Source organism: Semicossyphus pulcher, unplaced genomic scaffold, assembly GCF_022749685.1.
Source record: "Semicossyphus pulcher isolate SPU_LCO1_2020_fin unplaced genomic scaffold, fSemPul1.0.p SCAF_11, whole genome shotgun sequence".
In the NCBI taxonomy this organism is placed as follows: domain Eukaryota; kingdom Metazoa; phylum Chordata; class Actinopteri; order Labriformes; family Labridae; genus Semicossyphus; species Semicossyphus pulcher.
Window position 1 is genome coordinate 12,338,070 of NW_027211615.1, and position 21,569 is coordinate 12,359,638.

The following is a 21,569-nucleotide window of genomic DNA, read 5'->3' on the forward strand; positions in this document are numbered from 1 at the left end:
TTTTAATCATTTAAAAAACATATTTTCCCCATTATCTTTTTTGAATTCTTATTTTTAATATTTTTCTTTAAAAAAAGGTCTTATTTTTTTTTATATCTTTTAAAAATATTTTCTTAAAAGTATTGTCTTCTTAAATTATATATTTTTTTAATAATCCTTTTCAATCTTTTATTTTTTAAATATTTTTTTATATTTTTAAAATTATTTTAAAAAATTTTTTTACATCTTGTCTTAATCTTTTTAAATATTTTTTATTTTTAAATGCCTTTTAAAAATTATTTACTTACACATTTTTTTAATAACCTTTTAAAATAATCTTTTATAATATTTTCTTATTTTTTAACATCCACTGTATGTCCTTTAAAAACCGTATAATTTGTATGACCTGCCTGTTTTATTTTGAAAAGCTCTCACTAAATACAACTGTATTTTCCAAAACACGTAACATTTCTACCATTGACCAACTTTGTCGTCTGATGTATGGGATGGTTTTACAGTAAGTGACTGAAGCTGAAGCACGCCTGTCAACAATGCTTGTATAAGCTTGTTTAAGCACAAGCAGCACCTGTGAATTGTTTTTCAGGTGTACCCTCCCTTCTCCTGGGGCGAATCTACCCACGGTTCTTACTTTCACATTGTGTCGAACTGGTTCAATCACTTATGACATCCAGCAATGTGTCATGATTCTGGGAAAATCAAGCAGTAACATGGAATCAGAAAGGATCCTCTTTCCATCTGTCATTTCCTGTTTTTGACTCCTTTACCGTTAATCATGCTGCTACTTTACTTTGACTTTGTCTTTCTCCTTGGATCTGAAGTGTGTGCGTGTTTCGCCACACTGAGCTCTGTGGTGTCTGCAGCAGCAGAGCTGATGAGCACTCAGATTTACTGAAATCATGATCTCATGTCAATATGGAGAGAAGAGGAAGAAAGAGTGGGGCTCGGATTTGTCTGGTAACAGTCAGTGGTTCAGAAAAGTGTAAAACAAGCCAAGTTGTGCGTAAACTAGTCCCTCCTGAGTCGATAAACTAGTTTCCGCTTCCAAACACACAATCTGTCAGATATCCAGAAAGCACCACAGGGGGAACACAATCACCATTCCAGACTGGGAATGCCGACAGGAATTTATGTTTCTGTGTTTTGCTATGTCGGATTCACAGGAAGGCTTTATATGAGGTTATAGAAGGCAACATAGTAATGATCTGTGTCCTTTTTCTGTGGTGGAAGATCATTCCAGATGTCTTTAAAGTGACCTGTCTTCTTCCCTTGATTCCTTTAAGTGCCCCCGATTTTCTGTCACTCTTCTCCTCCTTGCTGAATTTGCTGGGGTTGCGTTCATTCTTAAGGGGCCGCTTGTGTAAACCTCGCAGGCCCTCGGGGATAATTGCCAAAGTAGTGCATTCTTGCTGCCCTTGTGCTTGAATCAGTTTCAATCTGCATGTCGGCCTGCACTCCTGCCACAGAGACAACAGTTTACACTCTCTCAATTCCACTTCATTTGTGTCTGTGATTCATGGCTGAGCTACTTGTTTAATTGGTGAGTCATGTGGTTTCGTATGTGCGTATGCTGTGGCTTGTGTGTGTGAGTGAGTGTGTGTTAGTTGTGAAACACTAAAAAGTTGCGTCAGTGTCGCTTTGCGGAGAAATCGGCAGAATCTCTGACTCATTGGGTTCAGTGGAGGAAAAAGCATGTGAGGAGAGAAGATGAAAGCATGCACTCTGTGTGTGTGTGTGTGTGTGTGTGTGTGTGTGTAGTGTAGTGTGTGTTTCCTAGCTGAAAGGGAATATGTTGCAGGGGTCAATTGAGTCCAGCCCCAGGGAGAGTACATGTGAGAAAGAGGGGTCAAAGGTCAGAGAAAATGAGGGGAGAGAATCTAGGCAGGGTTTGATGAATTTCTGCAATTTTTCTCCACTTTGTCTCACATTTCACACTTCTTCTTTACAGCTTTAACATAATAAAGCGACCAGTCAGAATAATGAACACACTTTTCCTTTTACCTTTGTGTGTGTTTGCAGGTGCTCCCGTTCCCCTCCCAGGTGGTGTATAACCGCGTGGGGAAGTGCGGCAGCCGGACGGTCGTCATCCTGCTGAGGTTACTGGCTGAGAAGCATCAGTTCAACCTGGTCTCCTCAGACATCCACAATAAAACACGCCTCACCAAACATGAACAGGTAAGAGAAACCAGATGCAGAGGAGGGTGGATCTAAGAAAGAGAGGGGTCAGAGGTCATATGATATATATGTTTGGTTGGCAGGTGAATAATTCATTGTTACAAAATTACAGTTAAGAAGGGAGAAGAAGAAACGAGTTTTGTAGTAAGACGCTCAAGTAATTTGATAGATTTGTGTGAATAAAGCTTTAAAAAGTCTCCTTTTGTGGATGTGGTTTAGCTCAGTCAGTCGGCAGGCGCCCCATGTAAAGAGGCGACAGCTTTCGACGCAGCAGCCGCAGGTTTGACTCCCGCCCTCGGCCCTTTTCTGCATGTCCCCCCCCACTCTCTTCTTCCAATATTTCCCATCTGTCTTCAGCTGTCCTGTAAATAAAAAATCCCTTATGTTTCCCATTTAGTTTCAATATTACAAACAGCCCAACTCAGCCTCTTTCACATCTCCAAACAACTTCAAATATGATCACAAGAGTCTGTTTGTTAGCTGCAGCTCTCGCATTTTTAATCTTTATTTTGTTCTTCTTGAATTCTTGAATTTTAAATGTTGCTGTGAGCATTTGGAAATTTCAACAATACTGAAATGAACCTATTATTGATCGTATCAGCCCCCTGTGGGACCCAGGCTTTCAAAATCCCACTTCTGAGGCCTCTACGTTGTGCATTCATCATCGCACAGGCCTGAATAATTTTACTTTCATTAAAGTGGTGCAGGGGTTATTGCTGCAACCTCACAGCTAGAAGGTTCCTGATTTGAACCCCGGTTTGGACGAAGTGGATCTTTCTGCATGTTCTCCCCGTGCATGTGTGGGTTCCCTCCAGGTACTCCGGCTTCCTCCAACAGTCCAAAGACATGCTCGTTAGATTCACTGGTGATTCTAAAAGTGTGCCTGTGAGTGTGAAATGTTGTCTGTCACTCTGTGTCAGCCCTGTGATTGATTGGCAATCAGTCCAGCGTGTACCCCGCCTCTCCTCCAATGACAGCTGGGATAGGCTCCAGCCCCTGCGACCCTGAGCAGGATAAGAGGTATAAATAATGAATGGATGGATAAAGAGCCTGTTACAACAAAACTGCTGTTTTCAAGTCATTAAAGACACACACACAGCATCCCGTTAGGTATGTAGCACTTCATGTATTTGTGGGAGAAACTGACTGGTTTCATATTCTGCACGTAACTGTGTGGTTGCAGCGAGCAGAAAAGCAGCAGCAGCAGCTCAGTCACTGTTTGTCTTTCATTCAGTGTGAGAACAAGGCTCAAGAACAGGGAATCTCTTTTTATTATTTCCTGAAATATCTGGAGGACATGAGCGCTGGATTTACAGAGGAAAAACTGCTTTCGTTTAAGAAACCGCAGCCTTTTAGACACCGAGACGTGCTGCCCTGTGCCAGCGGGGATGCCAGTGCGAATGCTTGTGTGCAGGAAGCAGATCTAAATGGAGCTGATTTTTTTGTTATGAAACACTAAAAATCTTTCTTGTGTTTACCACAAACCCCCTGAAATGTTTCATTTTGATACACAACACAAATAAATTAGCTAAATAAAAGATTTTCCAGCTACTTTAGGATCAGATTTACTGGGCACTGTGTTGCAAACATGACTCCAAACTTTAGTTCCAAAACAAGCTCTTATTTTGGCAGGGTAGCGCGCAGAGGCTCGACCCATTACCAGATGAATGGATTCAGGCTCCCATGAGAGCAACTAGCAACTGTACTGAAATGCCATTAACATCAATCCTGAGGTGGAAGGAGTGTTTCGTGCTTTTATTTTGAAAAAAAATCCTTAAACTAAATCCTTAAAATCCCTGTACCTTTAACTCGCACTTAAAAAAAATTCCTTCGCTTCCAGCTCTGTCGTTGACCTTTGACCTTTATTGACGCAGATATAAAAAGAGGAATAATTTGCAGGTCAAGTGAATGCAGCTTTTAGTTCCTCAGAAGCAGTGCAAGGGTGAGAGGGTGCGTTAACCTTGTGTGTTCTCGTGGGAGGATTACAGCGATGACTCACTTCCTCTCATGACGTTATTGACAGCAGCCTTTAAGGAATAAGGAACTGCGAAACCACTCGTGAACGGTCAGCAGATGCTAAATATGTAAAACCATTACTGACCGATTCGATGCAAATGTAAAGCCAATATTGAAACAGCGACTTGTTTGCCCATTCATCAAACTCTCTCCGCGCACACAGAGGCCGAACACCATCAGATTCATTAATTCGAAGGGTATAAAACATCTCTGTGAATGTTTCGAGTGTGCGCATTCTTCCGTCTGTGCAAGCGAGTCTCTTTATGAGTGTACGTCTGTGCTGGTGTGAAAGTTTGTCCCCGTTTTTGTGTGCGTTTCTCCGCCTGTGTGTGTTGATTTATGCAGATCCAGACGCGCGCCGCCTAAGTTTAGCGATGCTGGTCTCATCAGTTGTGGTTCTGGCTCGTCGCTGCAGTGTTTCGGACCCTCTTCCAGCTGGCTCTCCCCGTAGTCCGCTAATGCGTTTGCCCACAGTTGATGCCCTGTGCGTGGCTTTTGCCAAAAAGTGAAGGTGCCTTACATGTCTGGAACTTTTGCAGAGCTTTTGCAGATTTAAGGCGTATAGTGACCCGTCTGTCCCTTTCGGTACAGAGCGGGAGAGAGAGAGAGGTTTCCTGGAAAAAAAAAAGTGTTCCTTAAATGCCTCCAGAAACAGAAAGACAGAATCTTTATTGTGAGCGAGTCTGCGTTCATGTGGGATTCTGTTTCCTCCGCGCTTACTGAACACATTAACAGGCAGACAGATGCTCTGCAGCCACAAACCTTGTGTTTCTGCATCACATAGCCGCAGATGCGCAAACACAGAGGAGTGTCTGGCCTCAGTACAAACACAGATTGTAAATAGTTATTCTCTAGTAGTATCTAAGTAGCAACAGTTTGCCTTTGGGCACTTCCAGGGAATTGGATTGGGTGCGAGAAGAAGTTGATTTGAAGTTCTTTCTAACACTTTTGATTTACTTTGTTATGTAAGTCAGGGATTATGTGTAGTTTACAGCCTTTGTAAACAGACCAGCGTCAAATTCTCCAGACTTCTTTCGGTGGATTGATGTGATTACAGTTAGTCCTCCGGATTGTGTGATTAGAGCCGTATACCTAGCCACGGTCTGTTCTTCATAGCAACAGTCTGCTATTGAGATATAACAGACCTCAAAATGCGGTAATTGACCAATCAGAATCAAGTATTTAACACAGCAGTGTATTAAGTGAAGTTGTTCCGATACCGATACCAACATTCCAGTGTCAGTATCGGCCTCCAATATAGCCTAACATGTACCAGGTTTCAGCAAGTATGTTAGTTAATGCACAAATCAGATACCATAACATGCTAGCCAATTCTGCTAGCAAAGAATTTAATGCTAATCAAGCTTAAAAAATGTTCTATTACACCAATGATATGTATCTTTTGGTATTGGAGGGTACTTGGTATCGGCCAATACGCAAGTCTAAGTATCATAATTCGTATTGGGAAGGAAAAAATTATACCGTAATATCCTAAATGTAAGCAGTCAGTTGTTTTGAAGTAAAGCTCTCACTTCCTGTATACAGCGTAAGGATATTTTTCCCGCCACAGCTGGGATTATTTCGGCGCCTTTAGTCTTTGAATCCCGATACAAAGAGACAAAGACAAATTGAACCGAGGTGAAGGCAGGGCAGCAGTTTTGAGCTCTCTGTGGTTTTTGGCTCTGCCTCCGTTTCCCCTGATGAGCCCTGTGTGGACGCCACGGGGGCTCAGGAAGGAGGAGGGGGTGGGGCCGGGGGTCTATGGGGTTGCAGGTATGCCTGGAATCTCAGACTGTCCTCCACTTTCCCCTCCGTCTCCCTGCAGCTCTCACTGCTAAATGAGAGGAGGGCAGGGGGGGGTTCTGGCCAGACAGGGATGGTCGAACAACACACACACTCAAATACACAAACTCACCAAATGTGCCAAATGTGTTCAGGGTCCGCACATTAACCAGGTTGTGGGGGAGGGGACATCAGAGGTTAGCTCTGGGCTAATTGGTTTGGACTTATAGTCAAAGAGGGCACTATTTTTCCTGGGAAATCACCTTTTTTTTTTATAGCAGAATTTAAAAGATTAACAGACTGAATCTCTTGTTTTATAAAGACTTCCTGACAGAGCGCATTGATCAGCTGAGGAGCTGTGTGAATGTCCCGCTCTTATAAACTATGTGTAGGCACCTCTTACATCATAGCAGCACTGTTTGGATAGCAACAGTAATATGTATACTTGTTTATGTACACAGAGCAGCTAATCTGAGGCCCCAGTCAGATTCAGGCTTCACACCCTCCCTCTCCTCTATAAACTCAGTACATTTCCACTCACTCTGCTTCCACTTTATAACGATCTCTGCTGCTGTAAAATGTGAAAATTAAAACTTTGATTACTGCTGCAGAATATATTTTACGTCTGCATGTTCTGTCTCATTTACGACCTTATGGAGTTAAGCTTTAGATTCACGAAACAAAGGAAAATCCATTTATAGCACTTAGATGTAGCTCACACAGTTTCTCTTTTATCCGAGTGGATAAACAACACCTTGAATTGAGTGCTGAAAAAATGGAGTGTCAAGCTGGCCCCTAAATTTATTGACCAGTTACAGTTTTATGTTCTTATTACCTCACCAATGGTCCCTTACTATTTTTTAGATACGCCGATCAGCCATAGCATTATGACCACTGACAGGTCTAGTGAATAACACCGATTATCTCATTATAAGTGGGTGGGATATGTTAGGGCTCAAGTGAACATTTTGTCCTCGAAGTTGATGGGTTGGAAGCAGGAAAAATGGGCAAGCGTGAGGATGTGAGCGACTTTGACAAGAACCTAATTGAGAAGGCAGAAGAAGAAGGAGGCAGTGTGACGCTTTGGGCAATGTTCTGCTGATTCATGTGGATGTTACTTTGACATGTACCACCTACCTAAACATTGTGGAAGACCTAGTACACTCTTTCATGGAAACAGTATTCCCTGATGGCGGTGGCCTCTCTCAGCAGGATAATGCGTCACTCTTCAAACATGGTTCAGGAATGGTTTGAGGAACACGACGAGTTCAAGGTGTTGACTTGGCCTCCAAATTCCCCAGATCTCAGTCCAATCGAGCGTCTGTAGGATGTGCTAGACAAACAAGTCCGATCCATGGAGGCCCCACCTCGCAACGTACAGGACTTAAAGGATCTGCTGCTAACGTCTTGGTGCCAGATACCTCAGCACACCTTGTGGAGTCCATGCCTCGACAGGTCAGGGCAATATTAGGCAGGTGGTCATAATGTTATGGCTGATCAGTGTATATTCAGTTTTCCATGTGTTCTGCATCAAGCCAGATGTCTGCAGTTCTTTAAATCTCCCACCCCCACTTCTACCTTCAGCCTAGATGTTCAGTGATTCTTTGGCACATGTAGAACGTCATTAAAGCAGTACTGTGGAAAGCTTTTTGGCGATGCTAACGGCGTGGTCGGCTGATCCACCACTTTTGTGCTGACTTAATTCCTCACCATGTATCAGATGGTTTGCTGTGAAAATTTGTGCCGATAGTCACTTAACCCTCAGGATGAACTGCACTTTCCATTAAGCGCTGTAATCTGGACAAAAGGTGAAATTCTTCAACATGAATTCATAATAACTGAACAGTATTTCTCATGAAATGCCTTCCAAAGCCGAACCCTAAACTGTGTTAGTGCTAGTTAGCAAATGTTAGCATGCTAACATTTTAAACTAAGATTACATTGCTAGCTAAACATCAGCACAACATGCTCACTTTGTCACTGTGAGAATGTTAGCAGACAGATGTTAGCATGTAGCTTAAAGCGCTTCAAAAGCTTAAAAGGTTTTACCCTGAAGATAACGTGTCATGTCCTTGGTCAGTGTGTTCCTGTCTGGATGGCGGACAGACTCATTAATTTCCCCATTTGGTTTGTTCTGCTGTTCATTTAGCACACCTTTTTAAACATCCTTGTTTCAACTAGTCATGTAGACATGGACTTTATCTCTTCTTTGTGCTTACCTGTGTGTCCAGGCCTTTAAACTTTCCCTGCCTACCACCTGCTGTCAGCTTTGGAGGGCAAAACGGTTGCTCTCTGTATCTCCATATCCCTTTAAAACAGATGGCTTAGGTCATACAGTTGCTGGAGGGACAAAGCAAACACCCACAACCGTGAAATACCAGTTTCAAATCACATGAGCAGTACCTCCACCATGGTTTCCTGTCCCAATTAGCACAAAAATTCAGAAGCCAGTGAGGGATCACATCCTTGTCTATGTAATACTGACGCCGTCTTGTTGGTCAAGGCAGCATGGAGCATGGGATGCTCGGCAGATAGGGCTGTCGCATTTTGTTAACATCAGGAAAAAGGAACTGTCTAGAAACAGCTTGTGTCATGCATGGTGCAGTAGCATATCGTCGCTACACACCACCAGACCAGCAGTGGTGTTAGCTAGAAAAGAACAGCAGTACAGTGGAGTTAGTCACGCTAAGTGGATCTCGCACACAGAGTTATTCCAATATGGAGCTATTTATGTGACTTGTTTAGAAAGCTCAAGCAAGGGCTAAACTGTATATGGCACTACTGTGACATGTCCAAGTTTGTTTTGGCTACTGCGAGCCTGCCTCTCCACGCAGAACTGGAAAGCCTTTGGGCTGTTTTCTTATCTTTCATAGCAGCAGAGGAAGACGAAGAAACTTTGAATAATTGCTTTAAAAATGTTGGCCTTCCTGAGCAGGACAGAGGTTGAATTAGATTTCCAGTGATGAATGTTGTAAGATGTACAAAACAATGATATTGTTGTGCAGAAAAGGCAGAGGTTGGAAACTGCGGTGAGGTCAGTCTGTGGAGGAAGATTCTGCAAATTGAATCAAGGTGGTTCCACAGTTGGATGAATACACAACCTAAGTGCACTCAGCCATGGTCATGTACTCAGCCACTTTCGGATGGGAAGTCTTGGTTCAGTTTGACAATAACTGAAGATGCTGTTTGTTTTTTCTGACTGCATTTACCCTTAGGAAGTCTCTGTCAATGTAAGGTGCATTTAGTTTCTGTTTGAAGCATAGACTTTATAAAAAACTGGATGTTTTCACCACAATGTCACCCATTAATTCATGAACCCTTTTGACGTCTTGTGTTTGGTATTTTGGTCGTCGCCATCTTGGTTTTTAGTGGAACCAGAAGCCATATTTGGCTGACAGTGTGGATACACATTGTTACGTCTGAGCTGACAGGTCATCACAGGTCACCACACAGTAAAGCATACCCTGCATTATCAGCAATGTTACTTTGAATGGGACCATTATTTACAAAATTAAAACCATGCTGTTTTTAAGAAGAGTTGAAACTAGCGATTGAGACCAAAAATGGTTTTTTGAACAATCTTTATCGAGGTAATGAATCACCTGAGAAGTAGGCTCATTTTCCCCATCTGGTTCTACAATCAGAATTCTCTGTGCAACCAGTGGAGTCTCCCCCTGCTGGCCATTAGAAGGAATGCAGGTTGAAGGCACTTCTGCATTGGGTTTTCTCCTGAAACCACAGGCTACATCCACTTCCTATATACAGTCTATGGTTTAAAGTCTTGTGTATGCTTTCAATTCTGTCTAGTACTGTGAAAACACATATTTTATACCCTGATGTTTTGCACTGGCTCTTAGGATTGATCTCCTTTTGCTCAGATGATTGTCCATATCTACAACAGATAGACTTCTGCATTCTATGAGACACATCAAATCAACTGTGTGTTTTCTTTCTGTTTGTCCAGGTGGATCTCATGAAGAACATCACTAATATCCCCCAGCCATTCCTCTATACGCGGCATGTTCACTTCCTCAACTTTACCAGGTACAGTAGTGCTGCCAAAGTACAATGATGCCTAACAGCATTTCTGTACAGATCTTAACTGACATTTTTTTGCATCTTCATAAGGTTCAGGATAGAGCAGCCCGTCTATATCAACATAATAAGGGACCCCATCAACCGGTTCCTCTCCAATTACTTCTTCCGTCGCTTCGGTGACTGGAGGGGCGAGCAGAACCACCTCATCCGCACGCCGGGAATGAAAGATGATGAGAGATATCTGGTGAGGACTTTTTTTTAAATGCAGCAGTTAATTATTGTTTCTGGTTTGAATTACAAAGTTGTTTTATCATGCATGTACAGTGTTTGTGATTTACATGCTTGAAGCTGAATTGTGTTTATTGATGTGTGTTTTATGGAGGAAATCTGTCTCTCTCTTGTTTTTTTCCCCAAGTGAATGGTTTGTCACTGGAGAAAGTGGTGCATAAATTCAGAGGAAATTGTAGCAGAGATTGTCTGGATGTTTTGTATTTCAGCTTTGCAGGCCTGACTTAACTGATTGATACACAAATTTAAACTTGAGGTGCACAGTGCAGTCAGGCAGAGCACATACAGTAGATGATTAATAAGCTGTAGTTCTGTGGCCAAACCTTTGCACCTGCCTTGGAGATGGAAAATAGTTTGGGTAGAGGAAGTCATTGTCTATAAACATGTGATTTGAGCTCGCATCAGTCACCTTGTTTCTTTCCGTGTCGAATCACTGCGTCATTGGCTGTAGGCGTCAGACTTGTGATGACAAGAACTGATAAGGTTCCCCTTTAACACCTTCTCACATGAGACAATGTGAGCCATTATGCTCAGTTTAACTATATTTCCATTATATTTAGATTTGATGTTATCATGCATTTGTTTTTTTGTGCTTTACATTTCAGCAGTTATAGTAGGAATAGTATTAGGGCTGCTGCTGATTTGGCTACAACTGATACAAGAGACAAATAAAAGGAGGAAGAACAAGAGATGAGAAGGAGAGAAAATATGTGTTCTCGGGGAAAGTTTTAAAGGTGAGGGACTGAAAATCAAAAGTGAAGCAAGAAAAATCACACAGCGAGGCTGTAACTTTGGAAGTTCAAAATGTTATATCAATGTCAAAAGCCAATACAACAACTGAGAAGATTATTATCTTAGTCCAATGTGCCTTCTCTTCAAATGGTCGTGCATTAACAACGTGCTCCAGTGATGAGCACAGTCCCCTTTTCTTTGCAGCGTTAAGGGTGAAATGCTCCCAGACTTTAGAAGTTTTAGGACGCGATGGTGTTACACGGTCGTCGCCATTTTGCCACGTTTTGTTTATCTGTCCGCTTCCCGGTCATTGTTTTGCAAATCTCAGCAGAGATAGTAACGATGCGAGATGGCTCACGCCTCAGCAAACTCAGCTCTGGAAAACGATGTTATGTCCACGCACAGCATGAAAACCCGCGCGATGACGTAACTGACAATTCAATTCGTTGGCAACAAATTTTGTCATGGATTTTTGTCGACTAATCGTTGTATCTCTAAAAGATATTTACTAAAGAAAATTGGGAGGAAACACAAATAAGAGTGAAATTGACTTATAAAATACAGCTAATTGTTACACTATTATCTATATATATCCATTGATACATATATATATATATATATAGATAGATAGATAGATATACAATTTAAATATCTTTCATAAATGATCTCAAAAAGCACGATTAATATGAGAAAATAATATCTTTCAGTACGTCAGTAAACCAGCGTCAGAAATTGTTCTACGATTGATTTTATAACAATATCATTTAAAGAATCAAACAGACACTGAGTCCTTTAGCCTTCTTTTCCTCTCAGCCCATTTACTCTCACACGGACATTAACTAAATCAATGTCCCGGATGTTTATGGATTGAAATACTAATGTGTTTGCACTATTTGACGGAGCTGCACGGTTATTTTATGACTGAATCTCAGGCATGCCAATAACTCTGCTCTGGTTCTCAGCCAGATACTTTTATAAGCTGAGCTGAGACATGAAGTGAAATGTCATATGCAAATGTCTCATTCTGGTATGACCTTGGTGTACAGTAATTATAGAGGCATGTAAGCCAAGGAGAACCAGTAATGATACTGTTGTGTATGTTATATAAACACGCCGTATAATCTTCCACATAATATGTAAACAAGAAAATAATCCCACTGACATTATTTTAATCGTAAGTGGTTTCTGCATTCAGATGATTAATTTCTTGTTTTTAGGATATTTGGTCTGATACTGGGACAAACTTCTTAAATGTTCAAACATGAGCATCAGAACATTTCTCCAACAGAAACATATCAAAACCACACTCTGCTCTCTTTGAAGATGTTCGACACGTGGTGTAGCTGGAGGCAGGAGGGAAAATTGTAAGGCCACGGCAGACTGAAGCTAACCCAATATTTAAATGTGATTATGATTCCAATTACAGACCTGATTCAGTATAACCACATCAGAAACTCTGTATCCTACATCTGCCTTGCAGAGGTGTTTACCCCTGTAGCATCGTACCAAAGGCATAGCAGCTAGCAGACAGCAGAGTATTTGTGATTTAGAGCCGCGCTTTTATGTTCACCTTGGCCTATTTTGATCTGAGTGAGTTTTACACTGTGAAAGAGCTAGTAAAATACAGTCTGAGTATATAACATACAGTAAGCAAGTGATGTGTCTAATGTGAGGTTGGATTTTCCCTTAAGAAAGACAACTAAAATTGGGATTATGGGAGACGTAGCAGAAAAAGTCGAACATATTTTGGCTATAAAACAGGTCAAAACAATGATTATATAAACGTTTTTCAGGTAAATCAGTATCACAGGTACGCTGCTCCTCATTCCCCTCACACTCCTCCTCACTGTTCAGAGACCCTGAGAGCTCAGCAGGCCATACTGAGAGGCTAACAGGAGGAGTGAATGTCATTCTGGCTTGAGTCTGACTGGGTGTAATTAAGTATTGCACTGCTTTCCCTGGAGTTTTGGACCATGTGAGTTGAGTTATTAAAGTATGCAGACCACGGGGGCCCCTTGCTACAGTTAAAGGGGAGGGGGGGGAGGCTGCGGACTGGCTGCGGACTGGCTTACCTGTGTGTAAGAGAAAAAATCTGTGTGTTTACACTGCTACGCTTATGAGGCCCAAGAGTCTTTAACAGGGTTTAAAACTAAGTCAAATTTTAATGGTGTTCAATTCTTTGTGTTTGGCTGGGTAAGGTACTTAGAGTACAGTATGTGATGTTTTTACGTGAGTCAATAAAGTGTATTCTAAGTCTTTCCAGCTGTCCCTTCACATAAATTCATATAAGCTTTAAAAATGTAGCATTCTTTCTCCGGAAACTTCTAGAACTGAAACTGTGCTAAATATTAGCATTGATATCTCGTTACTATAAAGTAAGAGAAGTGTCTGTTGTTCTTCTTGTTACTTTTTAAGACTAAGCTTGTTAGCAAAACTCTAGCTTACCAAGCAGTTCTGTGCTAAATCATATGTTCAAACAGGGGCTGCTAGCATAATGCTATACTAGCATCTGTGTACTGCTTTAAAACAAGTGAGTCGAGCCTTCACCTTCTGTGACGTTGTGTTAGAAGTAGAAATCTTCATGTATGGGGGTTAGAAAGGGCTACTGCGGCTCAAAATGATGAAACTCCTACTTTGATTCTAAGCAGCTTCACTTAACAGAAGCTTAATTGATTCAATGTCCAAATAAGGCTTAATATAGACCTGAACGTTTCTCGAATGTCCTCGCAACTATAGCGTTTCATATGTGTGTGTATCAGCGTGAGTGCCCTGCTATGTAAACACTGTGAGTTCAGACTAGTCTTGGATTTATCCCCTGCCTGCTGTGCGTTAGCCCTGCCTGCCCTGCGCTCCATGTATGTGAGAGGTGTCAATGAAAGAACACTGTCAGTTCGCTAGTCGGAGCCAAGGGAACCTGATGCACGTGTTACTGAGACATTCCTGTGGTCGGCTTGGATTTTCCGTCAGTCCCCACACCCCTTTTTACTCTCACATACACTACACTGTGCTTAAGGTGGGCACTGGACACACACTTGGTATGTGTATGGACTGTCACTGAGGCCTTAAATTATGAGCTTATACTTTAGAAGTTGGTTTTAAAAAGCCGGCTCAGAGTTAAGTGTGTATGGAAATTATTAATACAGAAAGTATTAATCAGCAAGAGTGACTAATCAGGCCGACCACAAAATGCGTATGTATTAGCACACAGCATGCAAACACATGCAATCTCTGTGATGTAAATACCGGTCTCTACTAAACCAAAAGAACACAAATTAATTCTCACACTTCAAAAGAACTGGTTTGATCAGTTAAGATTCACACGTCAAGTATAAATCATCAGCTCTCAGTTAGTCTGACGTTAACAATGACATATTCTCAGAAACACAAGTGCACACATAATGAGAGAGGCTTTACTGACATCAGTCATGCCCTTGCATGCCCTGACATAAGGTGGTGTATCTGTCACAGGGTTGATTACCCAAGTCCAACAAACACATGAAGTTTACTGGTTACATCTATAAGGTGTTCTCAAAGCAATTATATCATTTTTTTAAGAACAAAAAAGTGTTTTCCTTGTCATTTTTATGTAGATATTGGTGATTGGAGACTTGTTGTTGTGTTGTCTGGGAGTATTTGACTTCACCAATCTGGCTAAACATGATGCTAAGAGTTATTAGCTAAAATCATCTTTAATTCATATTTTTATATAAGCAATGGATGCATTGCATTATTGCATGGGAAAGTTGTTGTTTGGGAGATTATCGTAATCCAGCCCAGTTGTTATCCAGAGCTCTACAGAGCTATGTAGCAAGCTAGCAAGCAAAGTTTATTTATATAGCATCTTTCACAGACACCAGTGAAAAATCAAAAATATTACAAACAAATATAAAACACTGGATCAAACATAAAAAGATAAAGGACCAGGAACTTTTATGTTCGGTTCACTTTCCCCTTTCTCATTAGTTTATACCTGCTTATTCAAAAATTACCATACTTACAAAGTTAGTGACTTGCTGGCAATCATAGCTGACCATTTAGCAGACATACAAAGTTAGCAACTACCTAGCAAACATAGTAGAGCATTTAGCAGACATAGAAAGTAAGCGACTATAGCAAACATAGTAGAGCATTTAGCAGACATAGAAAGTAAGCGACTATAGCAAACATAGCAGAGCATTTAGCAGACATAGAAAGTAAGCGACTATAGCTAACATAGTAGAGCATTTAGCAGACATAGAAAGTAAGCGACTATAGCAAACATAGCAGAGCATTTAGCAGACATAGAAAGTAAGCGACTATAGCTAACATAGCAGAGCATTTAGCAGACATAGAAAGTAAGCGACTATAGCAAACATAGTAGAGCATTTAGCAGACATAGAAAGTAAGCGACTATAGCAAACATAGCAGAGCATTTAGCAGACATAGAAAGTAAGCGACTATAGCTAACATAGCAGAGCATTTAGCAGACATAGAAAGTAAGCGACTATAGCAAACACAGTAGAGCATTTAGTAGACATAGAAAGTAAGCGACTATAGCAAACATAGCAGAGCATTTAGCAGACATAGAAAGTAAGCGACTATAGCAAACATAGTAGAGCATTTAGCAGACATAGAAAGTAAGCAACGTTAGCAAACATAGCAGAGCATTTAGCAGACATAGAAAGTAAGCGACTATAGCACACATAGTAGAGCATTTAGCAGACATAGAAAGTAAGCAACGTTAGCAAACATAGCAGAGCATTTAGCAGACATAGAAAGTAAGCGACTATAGCAAACATAGTAGAGCATTTAGTAGACATAGAAAGAGCATTTAGCATAGTATTTAGCACCCATACAAAGTTTACGACTACCTAGCAAACATAGCAGAGCAGTTAGCAGCCACAAAAAATTAGCTTCTAGCTAGGAAACAAAGCAGAAAATTTCGCAGCTAAAGAGCTGGACATTTTGCTCAGGATTTGGTGGAGAGGAAAAGAAGAGCATGTATTTACATGAGTTATATTTTTCAGGTGGAGAAAAAACACAATTCTAATTGCTAACGTATTTAAAAGATCAACTTAAATGGCAAAAATATGCCAGTGCTGTGTTCATAGCTTGTTTCCCTTGCCCCAGATATATCACTCCCTCATTCCCTGGTGTAAACTGAGTCAAATTGTCCCACGGGAAAGGTTTACATCATGAATTTCTCCTGATTTAATTCATGCATGCATTCTATTCAGTGAAACAGAAGGCAGTTGTAGAGATTAGGGCCTATTTTGCTGCAGTTTCTGTGACTGCTCAGTTGGCCTAATCCACAGTGAGAATAGGAACAATGAGCCTGAGTGTGCATACAGGAGCTCTCTTCGAAATACTAATGGGGTCTTTAAAGAGAGTATGTATTGTCTATCGTGTGTGTGTGTGTGTGCGTTCGATTGTGCGTAGTTGTATATAAAGGAGTTGTGGCTTGATTCCCAGAGGTCCCCTAAATGTTGAGACATAAGGGTCCTGTATCAAGTGTCGGAGCAAAGCCGAGGAGGGACTTCCTGGCAGTGAGCCCTGCATGTCGGGAATGGTGTTGCACGTGTCACTTCCTGTCCGCTTTTCTCGATTTCTTTGTCTTTGGCTCTTAGTTGCATTTTCTCACTTATTCTTTTTCTAATTTGGTTTGTAGTGATTTTCTTAGGAGCTTTTGTGTTGAGCTTCATTCAGGCTTAATGCAGAAAAGGCCTTCAGAGTCTTGTGCAAGTTTTTTTTTTTTTCTTTTAAAATCTTAAATTTATTGGGAAAATGTAACCCTCATCACAGAGAGGAAACTGTGGCCTGTAGGCCAAGGAGATTTACTTATAATTCATTATGAATAAAAGACAGACAGTGCAAACTTATTACAAGTCTGGAAACAACCTACACTAAGTGGTGCATTGCTGAACTCCTCTCCTTTAAAGGGGTTTTGTTGTGGTTTCTTTGAAGAGCTTTCCGGTGGCTTGCTTCACTGATCACCAATAAGTTCTGTTCCCACTGCATAGTGCAGCTCAGTCTTAAAGTTCAAACAAACCCTGAAGCCGCTTGGTGAATCAGAGACACAAATGCACCACAGTATTCAGCTGAGAGGAAAAAATAACTGACCAAGTGCATAATTTATGTCATCCCGGCTTATGTATATGACTTCTGTGCAGGCGTTCACATGCTTCCTGCCGCTGCTGCCTTGGTAGAAGGCTGAGAGAAATCAGTTATCTGTCCCTTAAGTGAAAAAAATGGCATTGGAATAATCTTGCTATCGTGACATAACGTGAAAATCCCCCTTAACAAACTGGTCAAAGGTTAACTCTATTAACTTTAATTCACATATTTCCGTGCCTTTGTCCATGTTCACACCTTTGTCCATGAGGTGGTTCTGACAGCTCAGTCACCTGGTTCTCAGTGTTCACCTGCAGGCCCCTCGCATCTCACCCTTGATCGCAGTCTGCATCCTGTGGAAAGGTCTGAGCCTCTGGTCCTGTCTGACCCAACTTAATCTCTGTGATGGAGCATGTCGGCCTCAGTGTTGGCTTTGAAAAATGGCTCTGTTTAAATCAGCCAATACCAATTTATCAGAGAATAAATCCTAAAGGGCAAGGTTACACTTTGAATTTGCTTCCACTTTTAGATCCCATTTGGGCCTGTCAACACCTTTTCCTCTATGCATGTAGTCAGGTGCTACAGTATGTGTGTGTGTGTGTGTGTGCCTGTGAATATGCACACACGTAGAGTAATGCTTCGTGGCGTGTTTTGTTGCTCAGGACTTGTTGCCATCCATAAAGCTTACGTCACCTGACATGGATTTGACTGCAAGTTCCACAGCACTCAGTGGCTGGCCGGCTTTCCTCCTGCATGCATGTTTTTAATCTTTCCCCTATTTTTTTTTTTCCTTTGATTTTTTTTAATAGCTCCTACATTTACACATTTGGGGTTTCTTAAAGTTCAGAACTCTTATCTAAATCACTTTCTTTCTAACAAAGAAGTGTTTGAGATTATCCCCGCATAATGATAAGATATCATCAGCTAAATCATTGTAATTCCACTTTGAATTACATAAACTTCTTTTTCAGGTGAGCCTGGAATCTGTTTTTATTATTTAACGCCTCCTGAGAGCAGCTGGGGTGAAGGGGCAGAGCTTATCTTACTGCTTAGGATGTTGTTTGGCAAAGCACTTGGGCTTCTCAGATGACTATCAGGGGGTTGAAAGCAGCGCTGATGAAGGGCTCCCTCTAGTGGCAGAAACAAATCATTACAATCTGTTTGACATTTACTTCAAGGTATAAAGGGACATATTTTTAAAGGATTATCTTGTGTTTGTCTGCCTTCAGGATATCAATGTATGCATTCTAGAGAATTACCCAGAATGCTCCAACCCCAGAGTTTTCTACATCATCCCCTACTTCTGTGGACAGCATCCTCAATGCAGGTATGATGTTCCAGGTTACATGATATGCTTCTTGTCATTTAATTCTATTATAGCGCTGTTCTTGTTTTCCTGTGACTTACTCTTTATTCTTCTTCTCTCTCCTCCAGAGAGCCCGGGGTATGGGCTCTGGAGAGGGCCAAACAGAATGTCCTTGAGAACTACCTCCTTGTTGGTATCCTGGAGGAGCTGGAGGATGTTCTGCTTCTGTTGGAGAGGCTCTTACCTCATTACTTTACTGGAGTGCTCAACATCTACAAGAGCCCTGGTAGGCGCACGTTCCAAAATCTAGATCCCTTCAAAAAATCAGAAACATCAGCAAATGCATAAAAAAAATAATGAATGTGTTCTTTCCGCAGACTACAGGAAGATGGGTAACATGACGGGCACCGTGCGCAAACACACCCCCACTCTGGAGGCCCTGCAGGTGCTCTACCACCGCATGCGCTACGAGTACGAGTTCTACAACTTTATCCGCGACCAGTTTCACCTCATGAAGAAAAAAATCGGCCTCAAGTCGGTCTCCCAACCAACCGCATACTCGCCTGCTTTCCTTCGAGAGCTGGCCCTCCGAACCCCAGAGCCCCTGGATGAAGACGAGGAGCTGGACACAGACCTGGAAGACGCCAACAGCTGGCTGGTCCATCCCTAAGCGCTGTTTGAGGAACGGTGGATGTAGCCAAGAAAAGCTAATTGGCTGGAGACAGCTGGAGGAAGCCTGTGGGCAAAGGGGAGCTTTCCCCCATCTTAACAGCGATCCTAAGAAGAGTGAGCGGTGTGCGGATCCTGACGCTCGTGTTCGCACGGGCTCTGCTTTCCATTTGCAATAGACTCCTATCGTGACGGACTCAGCGCTGAGGACTATAGGGTTGAGGAATTGGAAGGACAAAATGTTCTATTTAAAAATTCACCATGACAATGGGAAATAACGTTAAGCTCATTTTGCTTGACTCAAGTTTTGATTTAATTTGAGCTGGTTTTTGGGTTCATTTAATTAAAGATAAAACATTATTGCTGTAATCTCCAGGAGAGATTAGTGCAAGATGTGGATAGTTAAGTGTGTTGGGAAATATTCTAAGGTGGTTGCTGGGTGTTTACTGTAGGAGAGGACTTCAGAGACGTTACCCAAGAAAGAGATTCGTTTTTATAAAAGGGTGTTTGTCAAAAAGCTGGAATGGGAAATGGTACCAAAACCCTTTTTTGTATATTAGTTGTCTAGGACTGTTGTAAGTGCCAAATGTCGCTAAGAGTTACAACAACTAACAGGAACCTCCGTCAGTTGTAAAAGTATTGGTTTATAACATTTTGTTGAATTTCTAAGATGTTATTAGGTGTAAATGAGGGTTGAACGGTGAGCACTCAATTATGAATTCAGAGAATTCCAACAAAGTGTGAGCATGAATGATCGAGTTTGACCGAACCAGCAGCGTATTTTAGCATAGATGTATTATTTGGAACAAGTTGAGAATATAGGCTGGAAGGTCAACACACAAAAAAAAGAAGCATTTATGGAGCGTAATTTGTTTAACCCAAAGTTTAAGAGTTTGCCAAATATCAGTGTTTCTACTGCGATGCATCAAAAAACTGTATGAATATACTGCACTTTTTCTGAGGTGACTTGTCCTGAAATTCAACAGCCAAATGGTCACAGAACTGGATACGAATTCGCCTTTAATTTCAGATAGGATTATGTTACTGTTTAATGGTTTGTTTTTTTGTGTTACCATCCCTGCTAACGCTAATTTGTATTTCTCATGCAGCTACTCAGAGTGCATGTTGTTTTTCTGTCTCTCGTGTACAAACCATCCAGAAAGCAGTAACCATAAGCTAACGAGTGATCGTCACCTTTCACTCCACCATCCTAATCTCTTTTCAGTGTTTGTGTTCAGTGTTTTTCCTTATTTTGCCAGTTTTTATTTATTATTTTGTATTCATTTGCATTCCAGATAAGATTCTCAGGAAGGAAAAAAAATGTTTAATAACTTGATCATTTGTATCTTTGGTTTCTGGCGGCTATGGAACTGTTCTTGGCATTTAAAGGGTGTCTCGAAAGAGTTTATATCAACAGCTGAAAACTGGTTAACAATAACTAATGCAGTCCATCATTTTACCGTATTCAAAATAAATGTCCTCTAACTATTGCAGCTATTGTCTCCGCCTCACTTGCCTTGTGTGAAAAGTTTGTTGCAGCCTCTCTGCGTCATCAGGGATCCTGCAGCCTCACCACATCCTCCACCTACACCTATAGAAATGACAGGTAGCATCCTCCAGACCACGTCTGACACCATTACTCTGCTCTCACTACATGTAGCTCTTTTTCCCTGCAGCAGCCTGTCCATCACTCCAACCAACCTCGACTCTTCTTCCTTCTAGCTCCCCAGTTGTGAAATTACCTTCCCTGCTCCTGTCAGGGCAGCGCTGCCTATCCTCTGATGTGAAGAAATACGTATTATTTTTTAGAAACCTGTCATGTTCTACTCTCCATTGTCTTCCTTCTCAATTTGCACTTGATCTTAGTCTTCTCGTTTCAAAGCGGCGTTGGCAACTCTTTCACCTTTGTATTGTTGCCTAAATCCTGCTGTTTATTGCTACTGAATTACTGTTAACTTGGCAACCTAGAAATGTATTTTTTTCCAGCCACTGTCACTTCCGTCAGAGAAAACAAGATGCACTTGAAAGGTAAAATACTTCTTCTAGTTGTCTGACTGCACAATAGTAGTTAAAAGAAAGTATAACTTACTCACTAATTATCAAAAAGCACCTCCACCACGAGCAGTTTTTCCTGACGTTAAGTCATTTCATATTCAAATCCAGTGTTTTGTAGTTGTTAAATAATTTCCTAAAACATTCATTGATAACTTAAAGGGGGGTATCATGCTAATTTCAAGCTGTGGAGTAGCTTAGCATAGTTTTTTCTCACACTGGTGCTCTGTTCAGGTCCTCATACAGCCTCTGCGATATCACAAAGTGCAGCGTGTAGAAAAAAAAAATGTCTGCAGCCTGCAGACTGAGCTGAGAAACCTGCGGATTACTCCACCATACTTTTACCTACAGATTTGAAACTTCACCCACGTTTAGTCTGGACATCCAACATTGTAACATTATATATGTCTTAAAATGTGAAACA

The 21,569-nt window shown here is 41.3% G+C and overlaps 1 protein-coding gene across 2 annotated transcripts in view; it reads left to right on the plus strand.

Annotated features, from left to right (window-relative positions):
- Positions 1-20,579, plus strand: part of usta (uronyl 2-sulfotransferase a) — a 62,913-nt gene extending 42,334 nt beyond the window's left edge. For both annotated transcript variants that reach the window (XM_069657279.1, XM_069657280.1), the window contains exons 3-8: positions 2,017-2,172; positions 9,935-10,014; positions 10,099-10,252; positions 18,348-18,445; positions 18,553-18,710; positions 18,802-20,579. In XM_069657279.1, coding sequence (XP_069513380.1) covers positions 2,017-2,172; positions 9,935-10,014; positions 10,099-10,252; positions 18,348-18,445; positions 18,553-18,710; positions 18,802-19,094 — 939 coding nt within the window. In that variant the 3' untranslated portion in view covers positions 19,095-20,579. The remainder of the gene's footprint in view (positions 1-2,016; positions 2,173-9,934; positions 10,015-10,098; positions 10,253-18,347; positions 18,446-18,552; positions 18,711-18,801) is intronic.
- The last annotated feature ends 990 nt before the right edge of the window (positions 20,580-21,569 follow it).